General features: G+C 39.3%; 1 protein-coding gene across 3 annotated transcripts in view; it reads right to left on the bottom strand.

The window, feature by feature from the left end:
* The window catches only part of DNAI2 (dynein axonemal intermediate chain 2), a 92,685-nt gene extending 88,606 nt beyond the window's left edge, over positions 1–4,079 (bottom strand). Inside the window, exon 1 of one of the 3 annotated variants that reach the window (XM_074224647.1) lies at positions 3,988–4,079. Coding sequence is in view for 2 of the 3 variants with exons in the window: in XM_074224645.1 (XP_074080746.1) it covers positions 3,249–3,291 (43 nt within the window). In the remaining variant the exon portion in view is untranslated. Of the gene's footprint in view, positions 1–3,248; positions 3,359–3,987 lie in introns of those variants that run through there. The other 2 variants (XM_074224645.1, XM_074224646.1) reach the window with 2 other exon arrangements.
* Between the last annotated feature and the right edge of the window lie 20,734 nt (positions 4,080–24,813).

The raw sequence follows: 24,813 nt of genomic DNA on the forward strand, positions 1-24,813 counted from the left end.
AGTCCAAATTTATTTACAAAAGAAGGGGACTGAGGGTTCAGAGAGGAAATTTGACTTAAATAAGGCCTTACAACCTAGACAGCTCAACAACACAAAAAAGATTTGCTCCAGCATTAAACTTAACATCTTATCATCCTCATGACAACCCTGAAAGATTGGTACTATTATTATTCCTATGCTTCAGAGTATAATAATAATAATAATAATAATAATAATAATAATAATAATAATAATAATAATAATAATAACTCCTGTGAGAAATATAGGGGTGTTTGGGTTCCGAAAGAATGTGAAGGGAGAATTGTTAGTTTGCATAACCAAGACTGAGGTCTGCCTATATTGTTGCCTATGGACAGGTATGTGAGTTAAAGACAAAAAATTTAGCCTCAATCTAATCAAAAAACTGAGTTTAGGCCAGGTCTGCCCCACCTAGGTCTAAATTAATGCAGGGTCTTTGATCTTCTCCCTTGGCAGGTATCTGTTCATTCTCATTAGTATAATGAGCTGGAGGGGGGCAATGTATGGGGATTAATGTATCAATTAGATTGTGACCCCAGCCAATGATTAGCAAGAAGGGGCAGGAACAAAGCCTTTCAAATGGAATAAAAGACCTAACATTTCTGGGATTCCTCACCCCCTCCTACCTTAAGACATTAAGATGTCTTAATAAAAAAATCCATTTTAATTGTAATAGCTAGTACCTAAATATCACTTTAAGGTCTGCAAAGTGCATTACATATATTTTTTAATTTGCCCCAAGAAACATCCCTGGGAGGGTGGTCCTAATATTTTTTTAGATGAAGAAACTGAGGCTGACTTTCCTGGTTATTTGTCCAGTGCCTGTGGTGGGATCCAAAACCAGTTAACTTCTAGTCTAGCAATCTATCCCCAACTGTCATATTGTTTCACTAAGGGAGAACCATGAATTTATGATTATAAATGTCAAAATGAATTTCTTTTTTTCTTTGGCCACAATCACGTTGGTTTTTTAGAAAAAAATAAAATGACTGCCACAAGGTGTATGCACCCTGTCCTATAGGATCTCTGGCTGATGTATAGACTGTTGGTCGCTGACCACTAAAGTAGGAACATTGTTGTTCACAGTACTCCCCTTTTGAAACAATTATTCTGAGTGTTAAGGGCTTCTATGACTATGAGACAAAATTCTTCAGGGCAAAAATTTCTTTTGTGGAATTATTGTTTTTAAAGCTTCAGTTTCATAATTTAAAGCTTCCCAGACCAACCATATCAATGTCCTACAATGGTCAAAACAGTGCCCACCTCAGAAAAGAGAGAGAGAGAGAGAGAGAGAGAGAGAGAGAGAGAGAGAGAGAGAGGACCTTTAAAATCTAAGTATAATTGTGACCCAAAGTTAAGAGCTAGCTTGGATGCATTCATAGGCCCAGAGCTGCCTGCCCCATTCTCACAAATTTACTGGTCAGCCTCATAAATGAGGAGGTCAGACTGTCTTTCATTTCCCTGAAGTAAAAGCTTAAGGGTGAGATTCCTGTCTTAAAGACACAATGCCCCTAGCTAGTGCTCAGGAAGAATGACAAAGATGTTCCTTGCCTAGGAGGAATTTACAACCTAAGTCTGATTACACAGTAGGTGGAAAAATTTGTTAAGCTTTGGTTTTCCCCCCTATTAGTCTAATCACTTCTGTCTCCTTGCTGGGTCGTTATTATCCATCCATATTATATACTGTGAAGATGTGCTCTAAGGTTTTTTGGGTTTTTTTTTTTTTAGATTTTTCAAGGCAGTGGGGTCAAGCGGCTTGGCCAAGGCCACACGGCTAGGTAATTATTAAGTGTCTGAGGTCGGATTTGAACCCAGGTACTCCTGACTCCAGGGCCGGTGCTCTATTCACTGCGCCACCTAGCTGCCCCCCCTTTCCTCTCTCTCTCTCTCTCTCTCTCTCTCTCTCTCTCTCTCCTTTATAGATATATCCATGCCTTCCTGACAGAAGTACATATCCAGTCCTGCTCCCTTTCCTGATCATCAATTATCTATTGACAAAGAAACTGGCATATAATAGGTGCTAAATAAATATTAGCTTTTATCCTTGTTATTATTATTGTGCTGAGCTATTGTTAGGGATATATGAAGACAAGACAGATATCCAACAATATATAAAACTGCCTTCAAAGAACTTGCATTTCATTGAAGCAACAGTAAAAACATAAAATTATTAACAAAATACATATAAATAAGTACAATAGAGGATTATGGGGGAAGGAGGAGGAGGAGTGTAGCTTGTAGCTGGGTATATCAGGGAACCTCTTGTAGAAGCTGGCATTTGAGTTGTGTGAACACTGAAGGAAGCTAAGGATTTGACAGAAGTCTGGAACTAGTGCAAAAAAGAGATAGAAATACAAAGGAGGGTGGCTAGGTGGCCTAGTGGATAAAGCACCGGCCCTGGAGTCAGGAGTACCTGGGTTCAAATCTGGTCTCAGACACCTAGCTGTGTGGCCTTGGACAAGCCACTTAACCCATTTGCCTTGCAAAAACCTAAAAAAAAAATACAAAGGAGAAGTCTGGGCAAAGGCCTTTGAAAAATCTTTAGAGAGAGTAAGTAAACCCTGGTGGGGGGAGGGAATGTGGGGTGGCAGACAACTACGAAAGGGGTAGGGTTGAGTTGGGTCTTGCATGTTTAACAAATGGAAATTTAAAAAAAGAGTATTTCTAGACCTGGGCATCAGCCTGAGTAAAAGCATGGAGATGGAAATGTAGGACAAAAATCTGGGATCCAGAAGAGTTCAATTTGTTAGGAATGTAAAGTATATGAAGGGGAAGCACTCTAAGATAAGATCTGCTGGGTAAACTGGAGACTCATTGAAGAAGGCTTTGAATGCCAGGATTGGGAAGGCAATAGAGCATCACTTAAAATGACTTTAGGAGATTGAATCAGGGATTAGAAAAGGAAGGAGGGTGTTAAAAATCCTCCTTCTTCCCCCATTATCCTCTATTGTACTTATTTATATGTATTTCAATAATATTTTTATGTAGGTACTGTTTATATTACTGGATGTGTATCTTGTTGAGAAGAGATGGGCTTGAACTAGAGTAGGAGAGTTCTTGCAGAAGCAGGAAAGGCCAAGAATTGTCCACTAAGCGGATGAGTGAGTGCTAGGAGAGATCAGCCTGCTCCCCATTAGTTATCCGCTCCCAGACCCGGCTGGTGCTGTATGGGAGCAAATTTTCCTTCCTTGTCTAGGAAACAGTGGACCAGAGTCACAACCAAATTTTACCTGAAAAGCCCGCAAAGTCGATCGGAACTGGTGCTGGAGACATCAGGAATGTGAAGGGGAGAAATGTGGATAGAGGTCGAGGAAGAAGTGACTAAATCTGTCCCAGGCCCGGTGAAGACGGAAGGAATCAACTATTTAGTTTTCCATTTGATCCTTCAAACTCTTCACAACCTGGTTGGTCTCCCACCGTACCCTCCATCTCAGTCCCATCTTTTAGAACCCTCCTGCATCCCATTCTTTGCACGGGCTGCCCCCCAATTTTGGGAGGCTTTACTTATTCCCTCTGCTGTTTAAAAGTATTCCCAGATGTCCTTCAAGAGAGCCCCAAAGTTCTTTTCCTGTCTCCACTTTCTAGGGGCTGGAAGAGCCTTCTCTAAGGTAACTCTCCAGGTGTGCGGTTTGCACCTTAGGTGTCTATTTTTTTCCAGGTCTCTTTCAAAGAATGTAAGCTACTTAAGGGAGACAGAAAGACAGGGTTTGCCCGTAATCGAAAAGAAATGAGCCTGTGATTTAGGTTAATTGCCAGAAAGGAGAGGGCCGGGTCCGGTACTCTAAAGAAATCTGTACTAATCTCTCCGCCCTGAGGTGCCCCTGATGGCCCTCCCAATCCCTCTTCCCTTTCTTCCATACCTGTTAGGGCATTTATTACAGCGCTCTTAATTTATTACAGCGATTGTGATTCTCAAGCACGGATCCCCTCGGTCCCCGTCTCCAGCCCACCCCCGCCGCGCCCCCTTACCCTCTGGCTGCTCCTCCTGCCGACCGTCCGGGTTTCTAAGGCCTTCTCAAACGGCCGCAACTTGCAGAGTTTACACGTTGCCTAGCAACCCCGGCCGGGGGCCAGCAGAAAGAAAGAGGAACCCCCAGAGGTCACGTGACATCCTCCCCCCCCCCCCAAGTTGCTTCGTGGGGAAGCTGGGTTAACATACCGTCATCCAGTCAAAAAGCATGCATTTAGTAAGCACCTACTATGGATCAGACACTGTGGTTAGCGCTAGGGTTATCCAGAAAAGCAAAATAAAAACAATCCTCAAAGCAGGGGAAGGGGCGAATGTTGAAAGGAGTGGAATGTTGCGGAGTGGGCCTGCTGTGGAATTTCTCCTTCCAGGGTAGTTCCCCAATATCTGGAATCCCCTGGAATATCTGCTTTGGTTAACAGATATTAGCAAACAAGATTACAAATAAGGCCATTTATAAATTTAGATTTAGCATAGACTTTTGAATTCATGGAGTCAACCCCTCATTTTACAGAAGCTGGAAATGAATTACAGAGAGGTCCCTGCCCAAGGTTAATCAACTGGTGTCTGAGGCAGGACTTGAAAACTTTCAATTTCAGTACCCAATTCCCATAGAACACTTTATCTCAAATAATTGTATTTGCTATAGGACTTTAAAGTTTTCAAAGCACTTTACCTACATTCAGTACTTTCAAAGTGAGTAGTAGAAATATTATTATTCTCATTTTACAAACAAGAAGACTGAGGCAGGTTACTGAATTTCTTCAAAATCACAGCATTGCAAGGTATAGAAGTAGGATTCAAAGCAATCCCCTCCTGATTCCCAGTGTGGCAAATGGTTCGCACTATCTCCCACCTTGTTGGTTATTTGCAGCTTGGAAATGTTTGTTCTGATATTTCATTTCAACTCCTTGAGGCCTCAGGTTTTTCATCTGTTTAAAATAATTGGACGAGATGAACTCTTAAGTGTCTTTCAGCTCTAAATTCTATGATAGCCTGCTTCCCTCAAAGAGCTTAAAAATTTAATTGGATAAGTGGATGCAAATCTAAGGAGTTCCAAAGTAACCTATGGAAGAACTCTAAAGGCTGGTAGGTCGGGAGTAAAAGATCTTTAAAATTGGCTTTGTAAGATGGTTAGGACTTGGATGGGAGAAATATGGAGGAGAAGGATATAAAGGAAGTAGGAATGGACAAGAAGGAAGCAATTAGCACAGTTCTTGTACATTTTTGTTGTTGTTTAGTTGTTTTAGTTATTTCCAATTTTTCATGACCCCATTTGGAGTTTTCTTGGCAAATATACTGGAATCATTTTACACTGAGGAAATTGAGACAAACAGGGTTGAGTGAATTGTCCAGGGTCACACACTATCTGAATTTGAACTACCAAAAGATGTCTTTCTGACTCCAATCCCTGTGATCCACTTTGCCACTTAGCTACCCTATCTGATGTGATACAAGAAGACTTTGAATGTGAGGTTAATGAAGTTATAGTATTGGATTTGTATAGTATGAAAAATTAGAATATTCAAGACTCAAATTTACAGGCAAAGTAGAAGAAATGAATAGGTTGAACTACAATATTTTAGCAACTTGACTCTGTATTTATCCTGAATATAAGAAGTCATTTTTACATGTCTTCTCCATTTAGAATGTCAACTCCTTGAGGGAAGAGACTAAATTTTTTATAATCTTATTTTGTATCAACAGCCTTAGCTGGCACATGGTAAGATTAAATAAATGTTTATTGGCTAGCTGTCTGATTAAAAGACCTCTAAATCTAATAATTTTACAGTTTGGATCTTCATAATCTCTAATCCCTTTCTCTCATCTGGGAATTCTTGTGGTCCAATATTACTGATGTGTCATGATTCAACACCACAAATATGTTTTTGATAACCACCCTGTTAGATAAACACCCTGTTCCTCTATTGTAACTTTATTATTAGTCTTGTAGTCTTGTTCTAAATTCTCTAGAAGTCCCTTCAAAAGCTCTATAAAACTCTAGGCCCTCTCTTTTAAGTTGAGATTCTTGACTGGAAAAGGGAAATCCATGATGGCTAACATTATTCCAAGTAACTGATTGATTAATTAATAAATCATTTCTACTATATGAAAGGGCTGCTAGATGGAGCAATGGGCAGATCATCAGGCTTAGAGTCAAGAACACAAGGGTACAAATGTGGCCTCAGGCACTAGTTGTGTGATCCTGGGCAAATCACTTAATTCTGCCTCAGTTTTCTCATCTATAAAATGAACTGGAAGAGGAAATGGCACTCCAATATCTATGCCAAGAAAACCTGAAATGAGATCACAGAGTCATATATGACAAACAAATGAACAACAATACATAAAATGCCCCCAAATACAATATAGAATAACTTGATCTATTTTCTTCCATAAGTGGAGAGGGAACATTAGACTTAAGAGTCTGAGTGCTTGGTTAAATCCCAGTTTGGAGGTTCTTTACCAGGATTTTGGCTAGAGCCCTGTCATTTAACTCTTTGGAGCTGGAGATTCCTCCCATGCAGAGATAGTATGGTATATTTGAGAGAGGACTGGACTTGCATTCAAGAGAAACCTGGGGTTGAATCCCAGCTCTGATACTTATTATCTAACATCATATGCAAGTTATTGAATTTTTCTGAGACTCATTTTTTTTTATCTGCAAAATGGTGATAAGACTAGTAGGGGCCTAACAGGATTATTTTAATCAAATGAGTAAAGTGTATAAAGGACTTTACAAAAATTTAAGTACAATATAAATTTCATCTATTATCATTACCTATTTCACAACGATGCTAGTGAGGCAGGTATTTTTAATGGTATATCATTTTTTCCAATTATATTTAGAGACAATTCTTATTTTTGTATTTTTCTCCTTTCCCTCCCCTCTTCTTAAGTTGGCAAGCAGTTTATATAACTTATATATGTAAAACATATTTCCACAGCTGTGAAAAAAGAAACAAAACAAAAGAAAAAATAAAGAGAAAATAGTATAGTTTGATCTGCATTCAGAGTTCCTAAGTTTTTTATTTGTATATAGTATTTTCCATCATGAGTTCCTTTGTAATTATCTTGGATTATTGTATTTTTGAGAAGAGTTAAGTCATTCATAGTTGATCATCACACAATGTTGATGTTACTGTGCACAATATTTTCCTGGTTCTGTTAATTTTACTTTGCATCAATTCATACTAGTCTTTCCAGGTTTTCTGAAATCTGTCTGCTCATCATTTCTTATTGCACAATACTATTCTATTACATTTATATACCACAACTTGTTCAACCATTCTCTAATTGATAAGCATCCATTCAATTTCCATTTTTTTGCCACTATAAAAAGAGTTGCTATAAATATTCTTGTACATGTAGGTCTTTTCCCATTTTTGTGCTCTCTTTGGGATGCAGTAGTGTCATTGGTGTATCAAAGGGTATATGCAATGTTTTGTAGCCCTTTGGGCATACTTTCAATTTGCTCTCTAGAATGGTTAGATCAGTTTACAGCTCTACCAATAGTGCATTGGTATCCCAGTTTCCCCATATACTCTCCAACATACATAATTTCCATTTTTCTTATATTAACCAAACTGATGGGTATGAGTTGGTTGCTTTAATTTGTATTTCTCTAATCAAAAGTGATTCATATGTCTATGCATATACTTTGATTTCTTCATCTGAAAACTGCTTGTTCATATCCTTTGATCATTTATCATTTGGGAAAAAGGTTTGTGTTCTTATAAATTTGATTTAGTTCTGTATATATTTGAGAAATGAGGCCTTTACCAGAGACATTCACTATAAAGGTTGTTTCCCAGCTTTTTGCTTTCCTTCTAATCTTGGTTGCATTAATTTTGTTTGTGCAAAACCTTTTAAGGTTAATTCATTAATTACTTAATTATTAAATAATTAATTTATTAATGTATTAAATTTAAAATTGATATACTCAAAATTATCTGTTATACAATGTTCTCTATCTCTTGTTTAGTCATAAATTCTTCCCTGAGGAAGATGTTTTTAAAAGCATCTGAGTCACTATTAAGCACTAGGGAGTCATTGAAAGTTGTTGAACAGGAAAGTTATAACTGACCTCATCCTAAACATATGGAATATTTTTTCACTCTCTACACATCAAATGTGTTATTTGCCCTTTCTGTCTATAGAGGATTGATTTATCTTCCACTTATCTTTAGTTATTCATTTGTTTTAGTCATAGCCAACTCTTCTTGACTCCCATTTTGGGTTTTCTTGGCAAAGATTGGGGAGCAGTTTACTCTTTCCTTCTCCATCTCATTTTACAGATGAAGTAAAAAGGGTTAAGTGACTTACCCAGGGTCACACAGCTAGGAGGTGTTTGAGGTTGGATTTGAACTCAGGAAAAGGAGTCTTCCAGACTGTAGGTCTGGCACTCTATTGTGATATGTACATAATAAGTGTTTAATAAATGCTTGTTAATTTGAAATGAATTGAATTAAATTTCTTAGGTCCATAAAAAATTAAGATCTAACATTCCAAAGCAAAATCAAGTGGGACTACTACTGGCCCATCCATCCCACTTGACTACAACTCCTTTTTCACCATCTTCTTTGAGCCAAGGATGCCAAAAGAGGTTAGCTAGGAGAGAAATCAGTTGGGAACTATGTGACACATAAGAGTAGATGCACTGAGTGTCTAAATAGTTATCAGAATCTGATAGAGCTAAAGAGTTAAGAAAAATACTCCTACCCAAATAGGCTTTTGTTAGTTCTGATTTTAGTTATGAAATGTTTTCTCCCATTCCCTTCTTCTAATGTGAGTAAACAGATCTAATTTTAGAATCAACACAGTTTCTTTCAAATATATTCTGGTGATGGGGAAAGAAGAATGCTGAAAACTCCATTCATCTTTTTTTCTTGTTAACTGAGTGATGCCCTGCCCAGCACAAAATCATTACAGTTCTCATGTCCAGATTGGCAATGAACCTCAACCTCTGCCCTTTTTTATAATAGTTCCAAGCTGGTTATATAGTCTAACAGAGGCAATAAGGTATACTGTTTACAGTAGGAGACATTGGTAAAATTCTAGTCCTTTTCCAGCAAGGTCCTAGGCCATCTGATCAGATTCAGGACCAGGGACCAGAAATCCAACCCATCCCTCAAGGTTTTCTTATATACCTGCTGTGGTATCACTCCCCCTTCCTTCTCAGTTTGGGTATCCCTGTTAACAGATTGATGGACATTGACCTAGAGTTTCATATGCTTTTCTCATAGCAAGTGGAAACACTCATAAATCAGATGAAATAATATTTCTCAGGAGATCTTCATAGGGGAAATCCACTGAATTAGTGGAAGTGGCAGGGTATCAAAGCTTGGCCTTGAGGTCTCAATTCTTGGCAGAGTTATAAACTATTCATGAAGGCCATTAACACCTATGGAACCTAGAAGGATTAATTTATCATTCTATTAATTATAGAAGCTCCAGTGACATCTTGTTAGAGGAAGTCATCTTCTGTCATTAATTCATAATAGACCATGCTGAATGGATGATTTATGATCCTGTGTGATCTGTTCAGTAGTTTAGTGTTACTGAAAACTCAGTAATAGCTTTTCAGAAATAGTATAGTAGAGAAGCTAAGTGGCACAGTGGATAGAGCACTAGTCTAAAAAGAAGAGTAGTATATCAAGGGGCTACTTTGGGGAGTTTGCAAGTCTAGAAATCTAACATTCATTTGGTTTGACCTACTAGATGTACACCTGGTACTTTATGAATAGAAACTTTCAAAAACTTGAGTCTCACAGGGTCATAAGAGCCAGGGAGAGAGATGACTGTACAGTCCACTTTAGGTTTTTAGAGCCATATACTGCTTTAGTCAAACAAAGATAGATTTGAGGATGACTTGATAAACGGGAGAGGGAGAAGAAATGGTCATCAGGATACAGTGTGAGGGATGTGGGTTCTCTAAAACCTAAGGAAACCAGTAAACCTCTGAGCTTCCTTTTTAGATTATTTAAAAGTGAATGCCAGTAGCTTATTCCAGACTTTGGATGCATTTGGGTTTTCCCCATCCATTATAACTTCCTATGTCAAAAACTCAACTGAATTGACTGGATCATGGTTTTTTTTTTTTAAGGTTGTTGTCCCTTATATAGACCACTATCCAATCTAGGACCTCAGTCACCACAGCCTCATCCAGTCTGGATAATTATATGTTGACCATAAAGTGATAGGTATCAGTGCCCTCAGGAAGGGAAGGCAATTGTGGAACTCTGCCCACTGGAATGTGGTTGTATGAGTTTCCTGTAGTACTGGGAAAGAATAGTGAAAGTATACTGAATTCCTTCCCAGGTAAAAGCAAATTGTTCTTGACTAATATCAGGTACAGAACAGAGGGGAAAAAACTAAACCAAACCAAAACAAAAGACTGATAAGGTCAGTAACCCTATACCACACACCCTAACCTAGGCTACCTAGTAACCCATATTAATAAAGTCGAAAATGGTTCAAACATGAGCATGATTTTGTTCATCTCACTCTCATGCACTGTAAGACACCAGGTACCATCTACCTAACTCACAGACTAAAGAGGGTTATAAGGGAAGTGAATATAGCAGAGTTAATTTGGTCTCCTTCATCTCCATCATTAGAGAGAATACATTTTTCATCTGCCTGGGGATCTGATCTAGTTAGATGTTAAATACATGGGGTGGTTCAATCAACTCCATCCAACTGAGCAATTGGGCTTCCAGGGGGATACAGAATACTTGCCTTTACTACAAAAGCAGTCATCACCTAGCTGCTTACCAGTAGCTGGTTCTTGATACTACAAGAAGCAACATGGTGTCATACTTAATTAGAATAGCTCAGAAGAAACTAGTGCAAATGAGACCAAAAATGAAAAAGCATTTGAGGAAATCTTTGGTTCCTGCTGAATCCAGATGCAAGACTGAAGATCTGAATCTCTAACTAACTAACAGTAGATTTTAGATTTCTACTTTGCTGAGGCCTACACTCAGCTAGGAACCATTTCTAGTTATTTGAAGTTGCTTCTTTGGTTTTGCATGTCATTAGGGCTACCCAGGACAGGTAGGTAACACAGTAAAAAGAGTGTTGGAATGGATTCAAGAAGACTCATCTTCCTGAGTTCTGGCCTCCAATATTACCTTTGTTACTTTGGGCAAGTCATTTAACTCTGTTGGTCTCAGTTTCCTCGTTTATTAAATAATCTAGGGAAGGAAATGGCAAACTACTGCAGTATCTTTGCAAAAAAAAATACCCCAAATGGGATCAAAAAGAGTTGGACACAATTGAAAAATGAATAAATAACAGTTATTCATCAGTATTTGCGAGATCTCCCTGGGACTCCCCAATTTTTAAAACCACATTGAATGATTATACAGGAAGATAGTATCCTTTATAAAGTCTTCCTTAATCTCTTCCTTTCTCACCTTACCATCACCCCTAGAGAGTAGTGATCTCTCTCATTTGAACTCATTATCTTCATTTTACTTAGAACTCTTATGTACATATATGTGTGTGTAAGATTTTTATATTAATTGATATGCTATGTATAATGGATTTAATAATAATAACTGCTTCTAGAGATCCTTTTTAGAAGTTAGACTCTGGGCCAGGGGAAACAGTGAAAACAAAGAAGTAATTTGTTTTATTCATGATAAGTCTTGTATTCTTTTGCCTGTGTTAAGTGAGGTGTATCAGTATAACTTGTACTGTACTGTAACTCCCAAAACTATACAATCAACCCAGCAGTTCTCACTTGGACTCCCACTTGGATGGTCACAAGTGATGTAATCATTGTATTGTCCTGCATGGTAGACTTGTTCTGGAAAGATCACTCAAGCCTCAAATCTGATTGCTCTATGATCCATCTTCCCACTTATGATCACATATAAAATATCTGACTCCACAAATGTGAAATGGAATTGCAAGGAATGGAGTAATGTCATGATTTGCAAATTGGTTCCTTGCAAAGAAATTAATAAACCTCTACTTACTTTACTAGCATTCTTGCCTTGGGTCTGCTTAGAGATGGTTCAGTAAAAACAGGGTTGACATTCATATACATACATATGTAAATGTTTATATAAAGCTATGATATAAAATAGAATATCCTTACTCCCTGACTAGGTTACAAGATTTTTGATGATAAGGGGAAGGTTTTATGTATCTTCCATAATGATTGTACTTCTGTAACACTGACTTCCTAGCATCTGACCTGGAGAGCATTGCTAGAGAAATGTCAGACTCTGGAATAAAGAATGGATTTTGGTCCAGAGTTCACCAGAGTTCATTGATATTTTTTGAATTTGGCTTTAGAGGTTTCAAAGAAGACGAGTCAGCAGATCACCTTTTTGTTTAAATTAATTTTTTTTCCAATCAACAAAAATCTACTTTTTTTTTCCTGGTCTCCCCCCCTACCCCCAGTTGAGTAAGAAAGAAAAACACTCCCCTCTTATTCCTATTCCAAACATATAGGTAAAGTAAAGTAATCTTCTACATTGTCCATATCCAAAGTATAGGAGAATATCTGAGCCCATTCCAGATGTATGCCTGTTGTTCCCTTTACCCCTAACTCCCTTTGAGTTTGAAATAAAATGCAGCCTTCTATAAGAGCTTGTCTCAATCTTGATTAATGCCAGTGCCTTCTCTTTGAGGTATCTCCAATTTATCATACATACATGTACATATGTTTATATTTGTATGTGTATATATATATACACATATATGAATTATATGTATAAAATATAATTTGTATTACACAGTTGTTTGCATGTTGTGTCCCTCATTTGGCTATAAGTTTCTTGAAAGCAGAGACTATTTTTGGTCTTCTTTGTATCCTCAACACTTAGCATAGTGCCTGGCTCAATGTTGATACTTAATAAATGTTGACTTGACCTAATTTTAACAGTTTGTGTAGCAGGATAAAATGATCCAAGTTGCAGGGCACAAGAAAAACACCCCACAATGAGAGTGTTAGTTGGGAAGGACACACACATGCACCAAACCTGGATATATTCGTTTCTCCTCTCTCCTATCCCCACTCACAAAATCTATTCCAGGTCAGGTAATATCTCTCCATTAATGATTCACTTCACTCAAACTCTATTCTTTCTTTACCTTCCAGTGAAGAACAGAAAAAAGTTAAAGTACTTAGAGGTTGATTCTGCTACCTTGATTGGCAATGTGAGCTTCTGGTTCCTTCAGATCTAAATGAAGTGTTTCCTCCACCTACATTACTCTCCATCTTGTCATTGGTATCACTTTATTTCATTTGATAAAATGAAAATGGGATAGCTGCTAATCTTTGTGTGATTGATGCTGAGGCAGGGAGAGATTTGGGAAAAGGGTTTTATCCCTTTGGTCCCTTAAAGAAATGGGGAATAACCTGTTTAAGTGAGGGCCAAGGTGCAAGGGGAAGAGTAGGCAACAATCCCTTTTGGAAGCAAGAGGACCATATCAAGAGCATCATACCTTTGGCAAACACAAATTTCCATTAATCAGGAAAAATTATGCAAAGGGTCAGAATTTACATAACCTCTCCATGTCCAATTGAGGTAAGTCCTTGGTTCCTTATGTCAAAGATGGGTCCAGGCAGGATCACCTTTCATAGGATGCTCATCCTTTCAGAGATAACTGTATTACAACTGAAATTATTTTGTATCCAAGGTGAATGCTGGAGCTTCCCTCCACCTACAAGTATTCTATTCTAAAGAGATACTAATTACAGGTGAACTCCACTTCACCTCTTACAAATGAAGCATCCATTCTTGTTACATTCAATCAGTGTTCAAGAATTGATTCAGTATGTCTTCCTTTGGGGGGATTAAGGCATACTTATTCTTTATTATGGTTATAAGAGAATAGGCATTTCAAACACATAAACAGAGTCTTGTGGCTCTCAAAACACTTCCCACTAAAATATATGGGACAAAATGCTAGGGAAAAGAAGAATAATAACCAAGGGAACCAAAATAATTGAAGACCTACAGTAGGAACATTATGCAAAATTTACAATGAAGGTATGACTTATCTAGCAATGATACATCTTGAAATTTTCTGAGGAACAAATAAATATTAATGGATAAATGATTACAATGAATTCACTTAAATGAGCTACAAGGTTTCTATTGTTCTCCTTGCAGGCAGTAAACTTTCCCACAGGAATACACACAGGAATACACCTTCCCATAGTTTCTTCTAGATAATACTTAACGGATTCAAAGTCCTAGCTCTCTAAGAAGTATCACAAAATGAGACAAACCTAGAAAGCATGATTTCCAAATAGGGATTTAGTAAACATTTAGATGAATAAATGACCAAAGAGCTTGCATCATTTTCATCTGACTGATATATTCATTTTAAGAGAGCTCAACAAAATTTGCCAAGCACACTATTGGAGGGGGAGGGGGAAGGCAATTCTTTGCTTTTCAGATATACATCTAAATGATGCCATTGACAATAAGGGTCCTTATATATTGCTTGATACATGGTAAAACATAACTTTTTACAAATATATTAACTGCAAAGGAAAGTGAGACCTATTTGACTCACTACTGACTACTTCTCTAATATAAACTCTTTTCTACCATCTGCAGAGTTATCTTATGTAACCAAAAATGACAATATTATTACTAGGGGACTAGAGGTCTGGAGGTAATGTTTCCTCTCTCTTTTTCCAATGTTATAAATAAACTATGCTACATGACCAACCAAACAGTGGGCATAGAAAAGAGGGTTTAATATGGAATCTAATTGCCAGGAAATGTTAGTAACCCTTTCTGTTACAAGGTTTCTAAGAGACTGTCCATGTAATGTCAGAATTTCAGTAATGTCCTTACATTCCCATTTTTTTGTTTTTGCTTTTAGCAAGACAATGGGGTTAAGTGGCTTGCTCAAGGTCACACAGCTAGGTAATTACTAAATGTCTGTGGCCAGATTTGAATTCAGGTGGTGGATAGAGCACCAGTCCTGGAGTCAAGAGGACCTGAGTTCAGATCCAACCTCAGACACTTAATAATTACCTAGCTGTATGATCTTAGGCAAGTCATTTAATCCCATTGCCTATTAAAAAAAAGAAAGAAATTTACTCTTGATTAGGTTGAATTGAACCACAACTGAGATCCCTACTACCCAGGGAAAATTCCCACGTGGAAGTTTCTAGGGTCCTTGCCCCCTTCCACTGGGATTCATAGCCTGAAGGGGAAAACAGTCAGATCTTCCTTGTCCAGATTGTCAAGGGCCACTGAAGTCTCATGACCAGGCCTTGCTACTTCATATTACTACTCATTCCCTGAAATGTTCCCCCTTCCTCGTCCCCCTCCTAAAGGTATAGGAAGCTTTAGCATGGATCTTAGAGTTGGAAAATCCACTAGACAGCATCTAGGGCAGCAGATTGGCTACCCTGTTATCTCAATTAAAGACTATTCCTCAACTCATGGCTTTGGTTTATTTCAGGACTTGATATAATAAATAGATTGTTGTATATTGATATTACAAGAATCTTTAAGGGAGTGGCAGTCCATTTTAATATGGTATTAACAATTTCTATCATTATAATAACAGTTTATCTAGCTATAAATAATTTTCCCATTGGAGTTCTTATTTTTTTAGGTTTTTGCAAGGGAAATGGGGTTAAGTGGCTTGCCCAAGGCCACATAGCTAGGTAATTATTAAGTGTCTGAGACCGGATTTGAACCTAGGTACTCCTGACTCCAGGGCCTGTGCTTTATCCACTGCACCACCTCGCCGCCTAGCCACCCACTCCCCCTGAGTTCTTAATGGACAACAAGCTGAATGTGATTATGTGATATGACAGCGAAAAAAAAATTTAACGTTATTTAGGGCCATGTTAAGAGAGGCATAATTTAGGGGGTGGAGCCAAGATGGCAACAAGAAGGGATCCTGTCTTAGGCGCTCTCTCATAAAACTCATAAGCTAAGGACTCTAACTAAATTTCTGAGAGACAGAACCCACAGAGGGACCCAGTGAGGCAGTTCTCCTACTCAAGGTAACCTGGGAAAGAGCAGAAAGGCTCTGCTCCCCAGGGTTGGAGGGATGGCCCACCAGAGGGGTGGCCCGCCAGAGCGAAAGAACTTCAGCCTCCCAGAGGGGAGCCGCGGGGGAGTTTCCTGAGCTACTGAGCTTCGCCCCGGGGAGCACCAGGCACAAAGTGGGGGAAGAGGGGGGACCTCTGACAGAATGAGCACGTGAAGCACAGCCCTTGGGGCACACAGTGAGCAGCCTGGCCACCACAACCCAGATCCAGGAACAGAAGCAGGCAGAGCCTGTAAGCAGGAGCCCCCAGGGCACCAGCCCATTGAACCTAGAAAGGGGAGTGAAGAGAGAGAGAGAGACTGCCTAGCTCTGCCTCTGGAACAGGACTCTGGGGATCTGAACACATTCAGATCCTGATCACAGTCTAGGCCCCCCCATAAAACAGCAGGGCCCCCCACCACCTCAGCCCCGTAGCAGAGGGAGGGCGCATATGGTCATTCATAGACCAGGAGGGAGGACAGAGCCTCACAAACTGAGACCCTTGTGGGAGTGTCACAAAAGCTCAGGAAGCACCCCAAAACCAGGCTCAGGCTGGGAAAATGAGCAAGCAGAGAAACAAGAGGAACACCATTGAGAAATATTTTGCCTATTGAGCCCAAGAAGGATCAAAACACTCAGTCTGAAGATGAGGAAGCACAAGCTCCTACATCTAAAGACTCCATGAAAAACAGAAATTGGGCTCAGGCTATGACAGAGATCAAAAAAGACTTTGAAAATCAAATAAGGGAGTTGGAAGAAAAATTGAGAAAAGAAAGGAAAGAGATGCAGGAAAAACATGAAAATGAAGTCAGCAGCTTAGTCAAGGAAATCCAAAAAAAGGCTGGAGAAAATAGCATGCTAAAAATCAGCTTAGGTCAAATGGATGAAACGGTTCAAAAAATTATTGAGGAGAAGAATGCTTTAAAAAGCAAAATTGGCCAGATGGAAAAAGAGATAAGAAAACTCTCTGAGGAGAACAAATCCTTCAGAGAAAGAATAGAATTCAGGGAGACTGATGAATTCATGAGAAATCAGGACTCATTACTTCAAAACCAAAAAAATGAAAAATTAGAAGAAAATGTGAAATATCTCATTGAAAAAATAACTGATATGGAAAACAGACTTAGGAAAGATAATTTGAAAATTATTGGAATACCTGAAAGTCATGATCAGGAAAAGAGCCTTGACATCATTTTCAAAGAATTACTACAGGAAAATTGCCCTGATATTCTAGAAGTAGAGGGCAAAATAGAAATGGAGAGAATCCACCGATCTCCCCAAGAAAGAGATCCCAAAAAACTAACCCCCAGGAATATTATAGCCAAGTTCCAGAATTCCCAAGTCAAAGAGAAAATATTACAAGCAGCCAGAAGGACACAGTTCAAATATCGTGGAGCTGCAGTCAGGATCACATAGGACTTAGCAGCAACTACATTAAAAGCTCATAGGCTTGGAATATAATATACCAGAAGGCAAAAGAGCTTAGAATGCAACCGAGAATCAACTACCCAGCAAGGCTGAATGTCCTCTTCCAGGGAAAAAGATGGACTTTCAATGAGCCAGGGGAATTTCAAAGGTTCCTTTTGGAATGGTCAGAGCTGAACAGAAGGTTTGATCTTTAGATACAGGACTCAGGTGAAGCATGGAGATTGGAGGAGAGGGGGGAAATATGAGGGACTTAATGAGGATGAACTGCATGTATAGAAAAATGATACTGATAATATTCATATGAACCTTCTCAGTTAATAGAGCAGGTAGAGGGAGCTTTTATAGTTGAAGCACAGGAGAAAGCTGAATTTGAAGATAAAATATGGTGTAAAAATGGAGTCAATAGGAAAAAAGGGAAATGTAATGGGAGAAAGAAAAAGGAGAGGGGGAATAGTCCAAGATATTTCACATAATAAGATTTTTTTATTACAATGAGCTATTGCAATGATATGGAATGGGGGATGCAAGGGGGAATGAGGGAACCTTTGCTCTCATCAGAGATGGCTAGGAGAGGAAACAGCAAATATACTCAATGGGGTATAGACAACTGGAGTAAGAAGGAGTGGGGAGCAGGGGGAAGGGGTGGGGATGTGAATAAAGGAGGAGAGGATGGACCATGGGGGGACAGTGGTCAGATATAACACACTTTCTTTTTTACTTCTTGCAAGGGGCTGGGATTGGATGGCCTGCCCAGGACCATAGGGCCAGGTGGATTCTGGGCCTAAGGGGTGGCATGGGGGCTCAGGGCTTCTTGGCCCCAGGACCAGGGATCTGTCTGCTGTGCCACTCAGCCACCCTACAGCAGAGTAAGAGTGAAAGGAGAGAGAAAATACAGTACACGGTAGTGGAGAAATAAGAAAGGAGGGAGTTGCAATCAGCAATGGCAACGTTGGAAAAATATGGAAGTAACTTTTGTGATGGACTTATCATAAAGAATGTGATCCACTCACGACAGAGTTGATGGTGTTGGAACAAAGACTGAAGCGCATTTTTTGTTATTATCATTTGGGGGAGGGTGCAGGGCAAGTGGGGCTGGGTTGCCTGCCTGGGGCCACATAGCAGGGTGATCTTTGGGTGTCTGGGGCCGGATTCTGACCCAGGTGCTCCTGTCTCAAGTGCCAATGCTCTGTCTGCCACCCAGCCACCCCTATTATTATTACTATTTTATTTTATTTTGGGTCTTTTTTTCCCTTCTTTTTGGTTTTTGCAGGGCAGTGGGGACCGGGTGGCTTGCATGTCACATGGCTGGGTGATTATTGGGTTTACGAGGCTGGATATGGACTCGGGTGCTCGTGGCTCCAGGGCTGGTGCTTTGTCCATTGTGCCACCTGACCACACCTACAATTATTACTATTATTTTTTTATTTTAATTTTTTTCTCTCCCCTTTACTTTATCGCTGAAGCAAGTCTATATTTATGGGGGGAGGGGGTATCTCATTTACTCTTAAACAAGAATATACTAATGTAAAAATACCATTAATTGTACAAAATAAGAATAAAAAATAAATTAAAAAAAATTATTGGAATACCTGAAAGTCATGATCAGGAAGAGCCTTGACATCATTTTCAAAGAATTACTACAGGAAAATTGCCCTGATATTCTAGAAGCAGAGGGCTAAATAGAAATGGAGAGAATCCATCGATCCCCCCAAGAAAGAGATCCCAAAAACCAACCTCTAGGAATATTATAGCCAAGTTCCACAACTCCCAAGTCAAAGAAAATATTATAAGCAGCCAGAAGGACACAGTTCAAATATCATGGAACTGCAGTCAGGATCACACAGAACTTAGCAGCAACTATATTGGAAGCTCATAGGGCTTGGAATACAATATACCGGAAGGCAAAATAGCTTAGAATGCAATCGAGAATCTACTACCCAGCAAGGCTGAATGTCCTCTTCCAGGGAAAAAGATGGACTTTCAATGACCCAGGGGAATTTCAAATGTTCCTGTTGGAATGGCCAGAGTTGAACAGAAGGTTTGATCTTCAGATACAGGACTCAGGTGAAGCATGGAGATTGGAGGAGAGGGGGGAAATATGAGGGACTTAATGAGGATGAACTGCATGTATAGAAAAATGATACTGATAATATTCATATGAACCTTCTCAGTTAATAGAGCAGGTAGAGGGAGCTTTTATAGTTGAAGCACAGGAGAAAGCTGAATTTGAAGATAAAATATGGTATAAAAATGGAGTCAATAGAAAAAAGGGAAATGTAATGGGAGAAAGAAAAAGGAGAGGGAGAATAGGCCAAGATATTTCATATAAGATTTTTCTTTATTACAATGAGCTATTGCAATGATATAGATGGGGGGGAAGGCAAGGGGGAATGAAGGAATCTTTGCTCTCATCAGAGGTGGTTAGGAGAGGAAACAGCATATATAGTCAATGGTGTATAGGCATCTGGAGTAAGGAGGGGGGACAGGGGGAAGGGGGGGATGTGAGTGATGGAGGAGAGGATGGATCATGTGGGGAGAGTGGTCAGATATAACACATTTTCCTTTGTATTTCTTGCAAGGGGCTGGGATTGGATGGCCTGTCCGGGACCACAGGGCCAAGTGGATGCTGGGCCTAAGGGGTGGTAGGGGGCATCAGGGATCTGTCTGCTGCGCCACTCAGCTACCCTACAGCAGTCAGAGTGAAAGGAGAGAGAAAATATAGTACATGGTAGCGGAGAAATATGAAAGGAGGGAGTTGCGATCAGCAATGGCAATGGTGGAAAATTATGGAAGTAACTTTTGCGATGGACTTACCATAAAGAATGTGATCCACCTGCAACAGAGTTGTTGGTGTTGGAACAAAGACTCAAGCACATTTTTTATAATTATTATTTGGGGGAGGGTGCAGGGCAAATGGGGCTGGGTGGCCTGCCTGGAGCTGCATAGCAGGGTGATCATTGGGTGTCTGAGGCTGGATTTGGACCTGGGTGCTCTTGGCTCAAGGGCCAATGCTCTGTCTGCCACCCAGCCACCCCTACTATTATTACTATTTTATTTTGAGTCTTTTTTTTCCTTCTTTTTTTGGTTTTTCAGGGCAGTGGGGTTGGGGTGGCTTGCACTTCACACGGCTGGGTGATTGTTGGGTGTACAGGGCCAAATATGGGCTTGTGTGCTACTGGTTCCAGGGCTGGTGCTCCGTCCATTGCACCACCTGGACATACCTACAATTATTACTATTATTTTAATTTTAATTTTTTCTCTCTCCCCTTTACTTTATTGCTCAAGCGAGTCTATATTTTGTGTGTGGGGGTATTCTGTTTACTCTTAAACAAGAATATTTTATTAATTTATAAAAAATATTTGTACAAAAAGAGAATATTAAAAAAAAGAGGCATAATTTCCATGAAGAGGATGATGATACTTTCCCTTTATTCTGTCCTCATCAGACCTCATCTTGATCATGACTTTCCATTCTGGCAATTAGTGTAAAAAGAACATCGATAAAGCAGAAAGTGTTCAGAAGAGTGCAACAACCAAGATGATGAAGATACTTAAATCTCTATCATCTGAAGATTGGCTGAAAGAATGTGGGTCCAAGGAAAAGGGACTTTCCTACAATACTGAACTGAGGCATGATTGAGCAAGAGATGTTCTGGGGTCCACATCTAGGGACTTGACGTGTCCCTGGGTGTTTACCACAAGACACCTGGAGAAAGTGATTGTACTCAGGAACTGAGGGTGTTTTGGCCAAAACTCCCTGGATTGTTAAGTTGAGTCTTGTAAACCCTTGGACCTGTACTTCTTTTGTGTGAACACTATAAGGGTCTCACTTGGGAAAGTGGGATTTGGGAGTCCTTCCCTTCAGAGAGGATGCTCTGTCAAAGGGGCTTTACCAATCAAGACCCTGGAGGCTGTATTGGTACATCTAGGGACTTCCCAGCAGATTTTCAGGTTTGTTGGAGCCTCCTTGTTTGGGTAACTATTCTTTCACTTATCTCTTACCTTTCCTTTTCTTTTTTTCTATTCTGGTGTTTTTTCCTTCTTATATGCATATATATAATTGTATATCTCTTGATTTATAAATATATTAATCATTAAATTCTCATTTAAAGACTTAAGAGAGAGAGAGCATGTCATTATGGGACAGATTTGAATTGACCAAATTTAAAAATATGTAACCCTTTCTGTTACAAGGGTTAAATAAGTTGCTGACTTGACAATGTCACCCAGCTAGTAAACATTTGAGGCTGTATTTGAACTAAGGAAAAGGAGTTTTCCTGATTCTAAGGCCAGTCTCTATCCATTACACCAGATAGAGGTCTTCAAACAACAGATTACCCTTCATAGAGGATGTTATAGTAAAGATTCATCTTTTTGCCCTGAAGAGATGATGGAAAAGGGTAAAAACCTCACTTATACAAAAATATTCATAGCAGCCTTGTTTGTGGTGGCAAAGAATTGGAAATTAAGTAAATGTCCTCCAATTGGGGAATGGTTTAGCAAACTGTGGTATATGTATGTCATGAAACACTATTGTTTTATTAGAAACCAGGAGGGATGAGAATTTACGGAAGGCTGGAGGGATTTGCATGAACTGATGCTGAGCAAGATGAGCAGAATCAGAAAAACACTGTACACTCTAACAGCAAAATGGGGGTGATGATCAACCTTGATGGACTATGTCATTCCATCAGTGCAACAATCAGGGATAATTTGGGGCTGTCTTCAATGGAGAATACCATCCGTATCCAGAGAAACAACTGTGGAGTTTGAACAAAGACCAAGGGCTATTACCTTTAATTTAGGGGAGAAAAAAACCCTGCTATCTATTTTATTGTCTGATCTTGCTATCTCTTATACTTTGTTTCTTCCTTAAGGATATGATTTCTCTATCATCACATTCAATTTGGATCAATGTATACCATGGAAACAATGTAAAGACTGGCAAATTGCCTTCTGTGGGGGGTGGGAAGTAAGATTAAGGGAAAAAGTGTAAAACTCAAAATAAGTAAAATCTTTTAAAAAAATTCATCTTTTTGTATGAGTTGGATTAGACGGAAGCTGATACTTTCACTCTCACATTCTAAAAACCTAAGTAGTTCCATGAAAGATTTATGGAAGGATATTCCTAGCAGCGGGAGTGCCCACATAGTTTAGATTATAGATCTTAAAAAACCATGGATCTGTGTGTTGTGGTTATCATTGCTTTTAGTTGAACTGCTTTTAATTTTAATTCAATAAACATTTGCTAAGAGCCAGGCACTGCCCTAAGAACTACAAGATACAATTTAGAAAAAGAAAGACAGTTCCTGTCCTTAAATTGCCTACAATGTAATGGACTAAGACAAAGCACAAAAGGAAGTTGTGTGTGTTGGAGGAGAGGCCAGCAGAAGGTATCTGGAGTAGGGTCATGTTTATGGAATCAAATCTAAGAGTGCTTATTACAAAATGGAGGACTACCTGGAAAGTTCTGGGCCATCTATAAAGTAAGTCAGAGCAGCTAGGTGGCACTGGACATGGAATTAGGAAGTCACCTTATGAGTTGACAACTGACCTCAGACACAAGTCTCAACGTTACTGTCCTCAGTTTTCTCATCTGTAAAATGAGTTGGAGAAGGAAATGACAAACTACTCCAGTATCTTTGCTAAGAAAATCTCAAATGGGATCTGAAGAGTGGAGACTGTAATTATTCAATAACAATAAAGGAAGGTATTGGGGGAGTTTATTGCTTCACCCTTCCATTCTTCAATCAGAGCAGAATGTAAGGTAACTGAGGGAACTTTCCACTATCAAAAGCTGAGTCAATCTGCATGTTGATGAGCTTTCAGGTGATCATCTGGGGGGGGGGGGTGCTATTTCATGGAATAGCAGAATTGATAGAAAATGGACTATCTTGGGTTATTCACTGTTTCATGTTTGTTACTCATCTCCTTTCATAATAATAATAATCCTTACATAAGAGTGGTTCTTGACTGTTCAGGATATAACAGAAAAGGGTGTTAAGCTAATGATAAAAAGATGTGTCTACAGTAGTGGAACTTTATAGCAGACATAAGTTAGTCCTTTGAATGAATAAGAAAGAAAATAAGGCAATAGATTATTAGCTCAGGGTGACCTGTCAGAATCAATTCTCTGAGTCTAAGAGACAGACTCAAAGAGGAAAAAGGTTTGTAAGTTGTAGGAAACAATAGGGAGTTGGAGAAAGTAGACAGAGACAATCTCCACAAAGAAAGAAGCCAGGACTCTGGGAAAGAGGCTGCTTGGGTCAGTGGGGTTGAGGTATGTGAACTGAGCCAGAAGTCTTGCTCAGGAAATGCCCAGACTACAGACTACAAAAATGAATTTAAGATTTAGCCCAGTAGTTCCACTTGAATTTCAGAGGACTTTATCAAAGCCTGGTTTTCCAGATTGCCATTTCAAAAGATCAGAAGTGAAACTATGTGGGTCAAGAGTTTATTGTCCCAATTTGTTTTTTAAAAGAATGGAATAATTACCTAGCTGTGTGGCCTTGGACAAGCCACTTAACCCCATTGCCTTGCAAAAAAACCTAAAAAAAATAAATGGAATAAATAAGTAGGGAAGAGAAAAACCCCTTAAACACCAAGATTTCATGTGAGGTTTAAGAGATCGAAATTTATATTCTTTTGGGAAGAGCATTCATATTGGACTGATTCTCAATGCAAATAGTTATCTGCCTTCATTCCTGAAGAGGACTGTGACATCAGGGAGGTGATGCCATGCCATGGGATTGCCAGTCTTACTTTCTCCTTCCAAGTCATCTGGAACCAGTCACCAGGTATGGAGACAAATTGGAGATGGCCCTGCATATAGTGGGAAATCTTGACCTTTATAAATTAAGGTCTTTTAATAGGTCTTGATGGAAAGTCCCAATTAATAAGCCCCCTCTCCAACATTTAGATCTGCTCTGAGTGTCTTTTCTGGGTCTTTGCTAGAACAGGAATTCTGACTCTGCTCTGCCTGCCTCAGCCCACAGCCCCTTTGCTGCCTCTGCTTCTGCCCAAGGCTTTTTTGTCTTGATTGTCCACTATCAGTGGGCCCAAGTGAGATTTTTTTTTTCAGGATGGGGGAGACATGAGCATTTTTTAAGAGAATGAGCCAGTAAAGATCGAACATAATTTTTAAAATAATTAAAAGACTAAGGATGATATGGGGGCAATCTGCTGGAGGATATGGGATGGAAGTGGATCATTTGAACAGGCTGAAGGGTGAATCTTAATAAAGAGAAAAAAACCACCTCTTCACCTGAGACAAGGGTGATATGGTGGCAGAAGGCACCTATGTTATAGGAAATGAGGAAGAAGGGAGAAAGGGGAGCCTATTTATAGTGAATAGCCTCAATTATTTTTCTATA

The sequence above is a fragment of the Macrotis lagotis genome, chromosome 2 (assembly GCF_037893015.1).
Source record: "Macrotis lagotis isolate mMagLag1 chromosome 2, bilby.v1.9.chrom.fasta, whole genome shotgun sequence".
NCBI classification, from domain to species: Eukaryota; Metazoa; Chordata; class Mammalia; order Peramelemorphia; family Peramelidae; genus Macrotis; species Macrotis lagotis.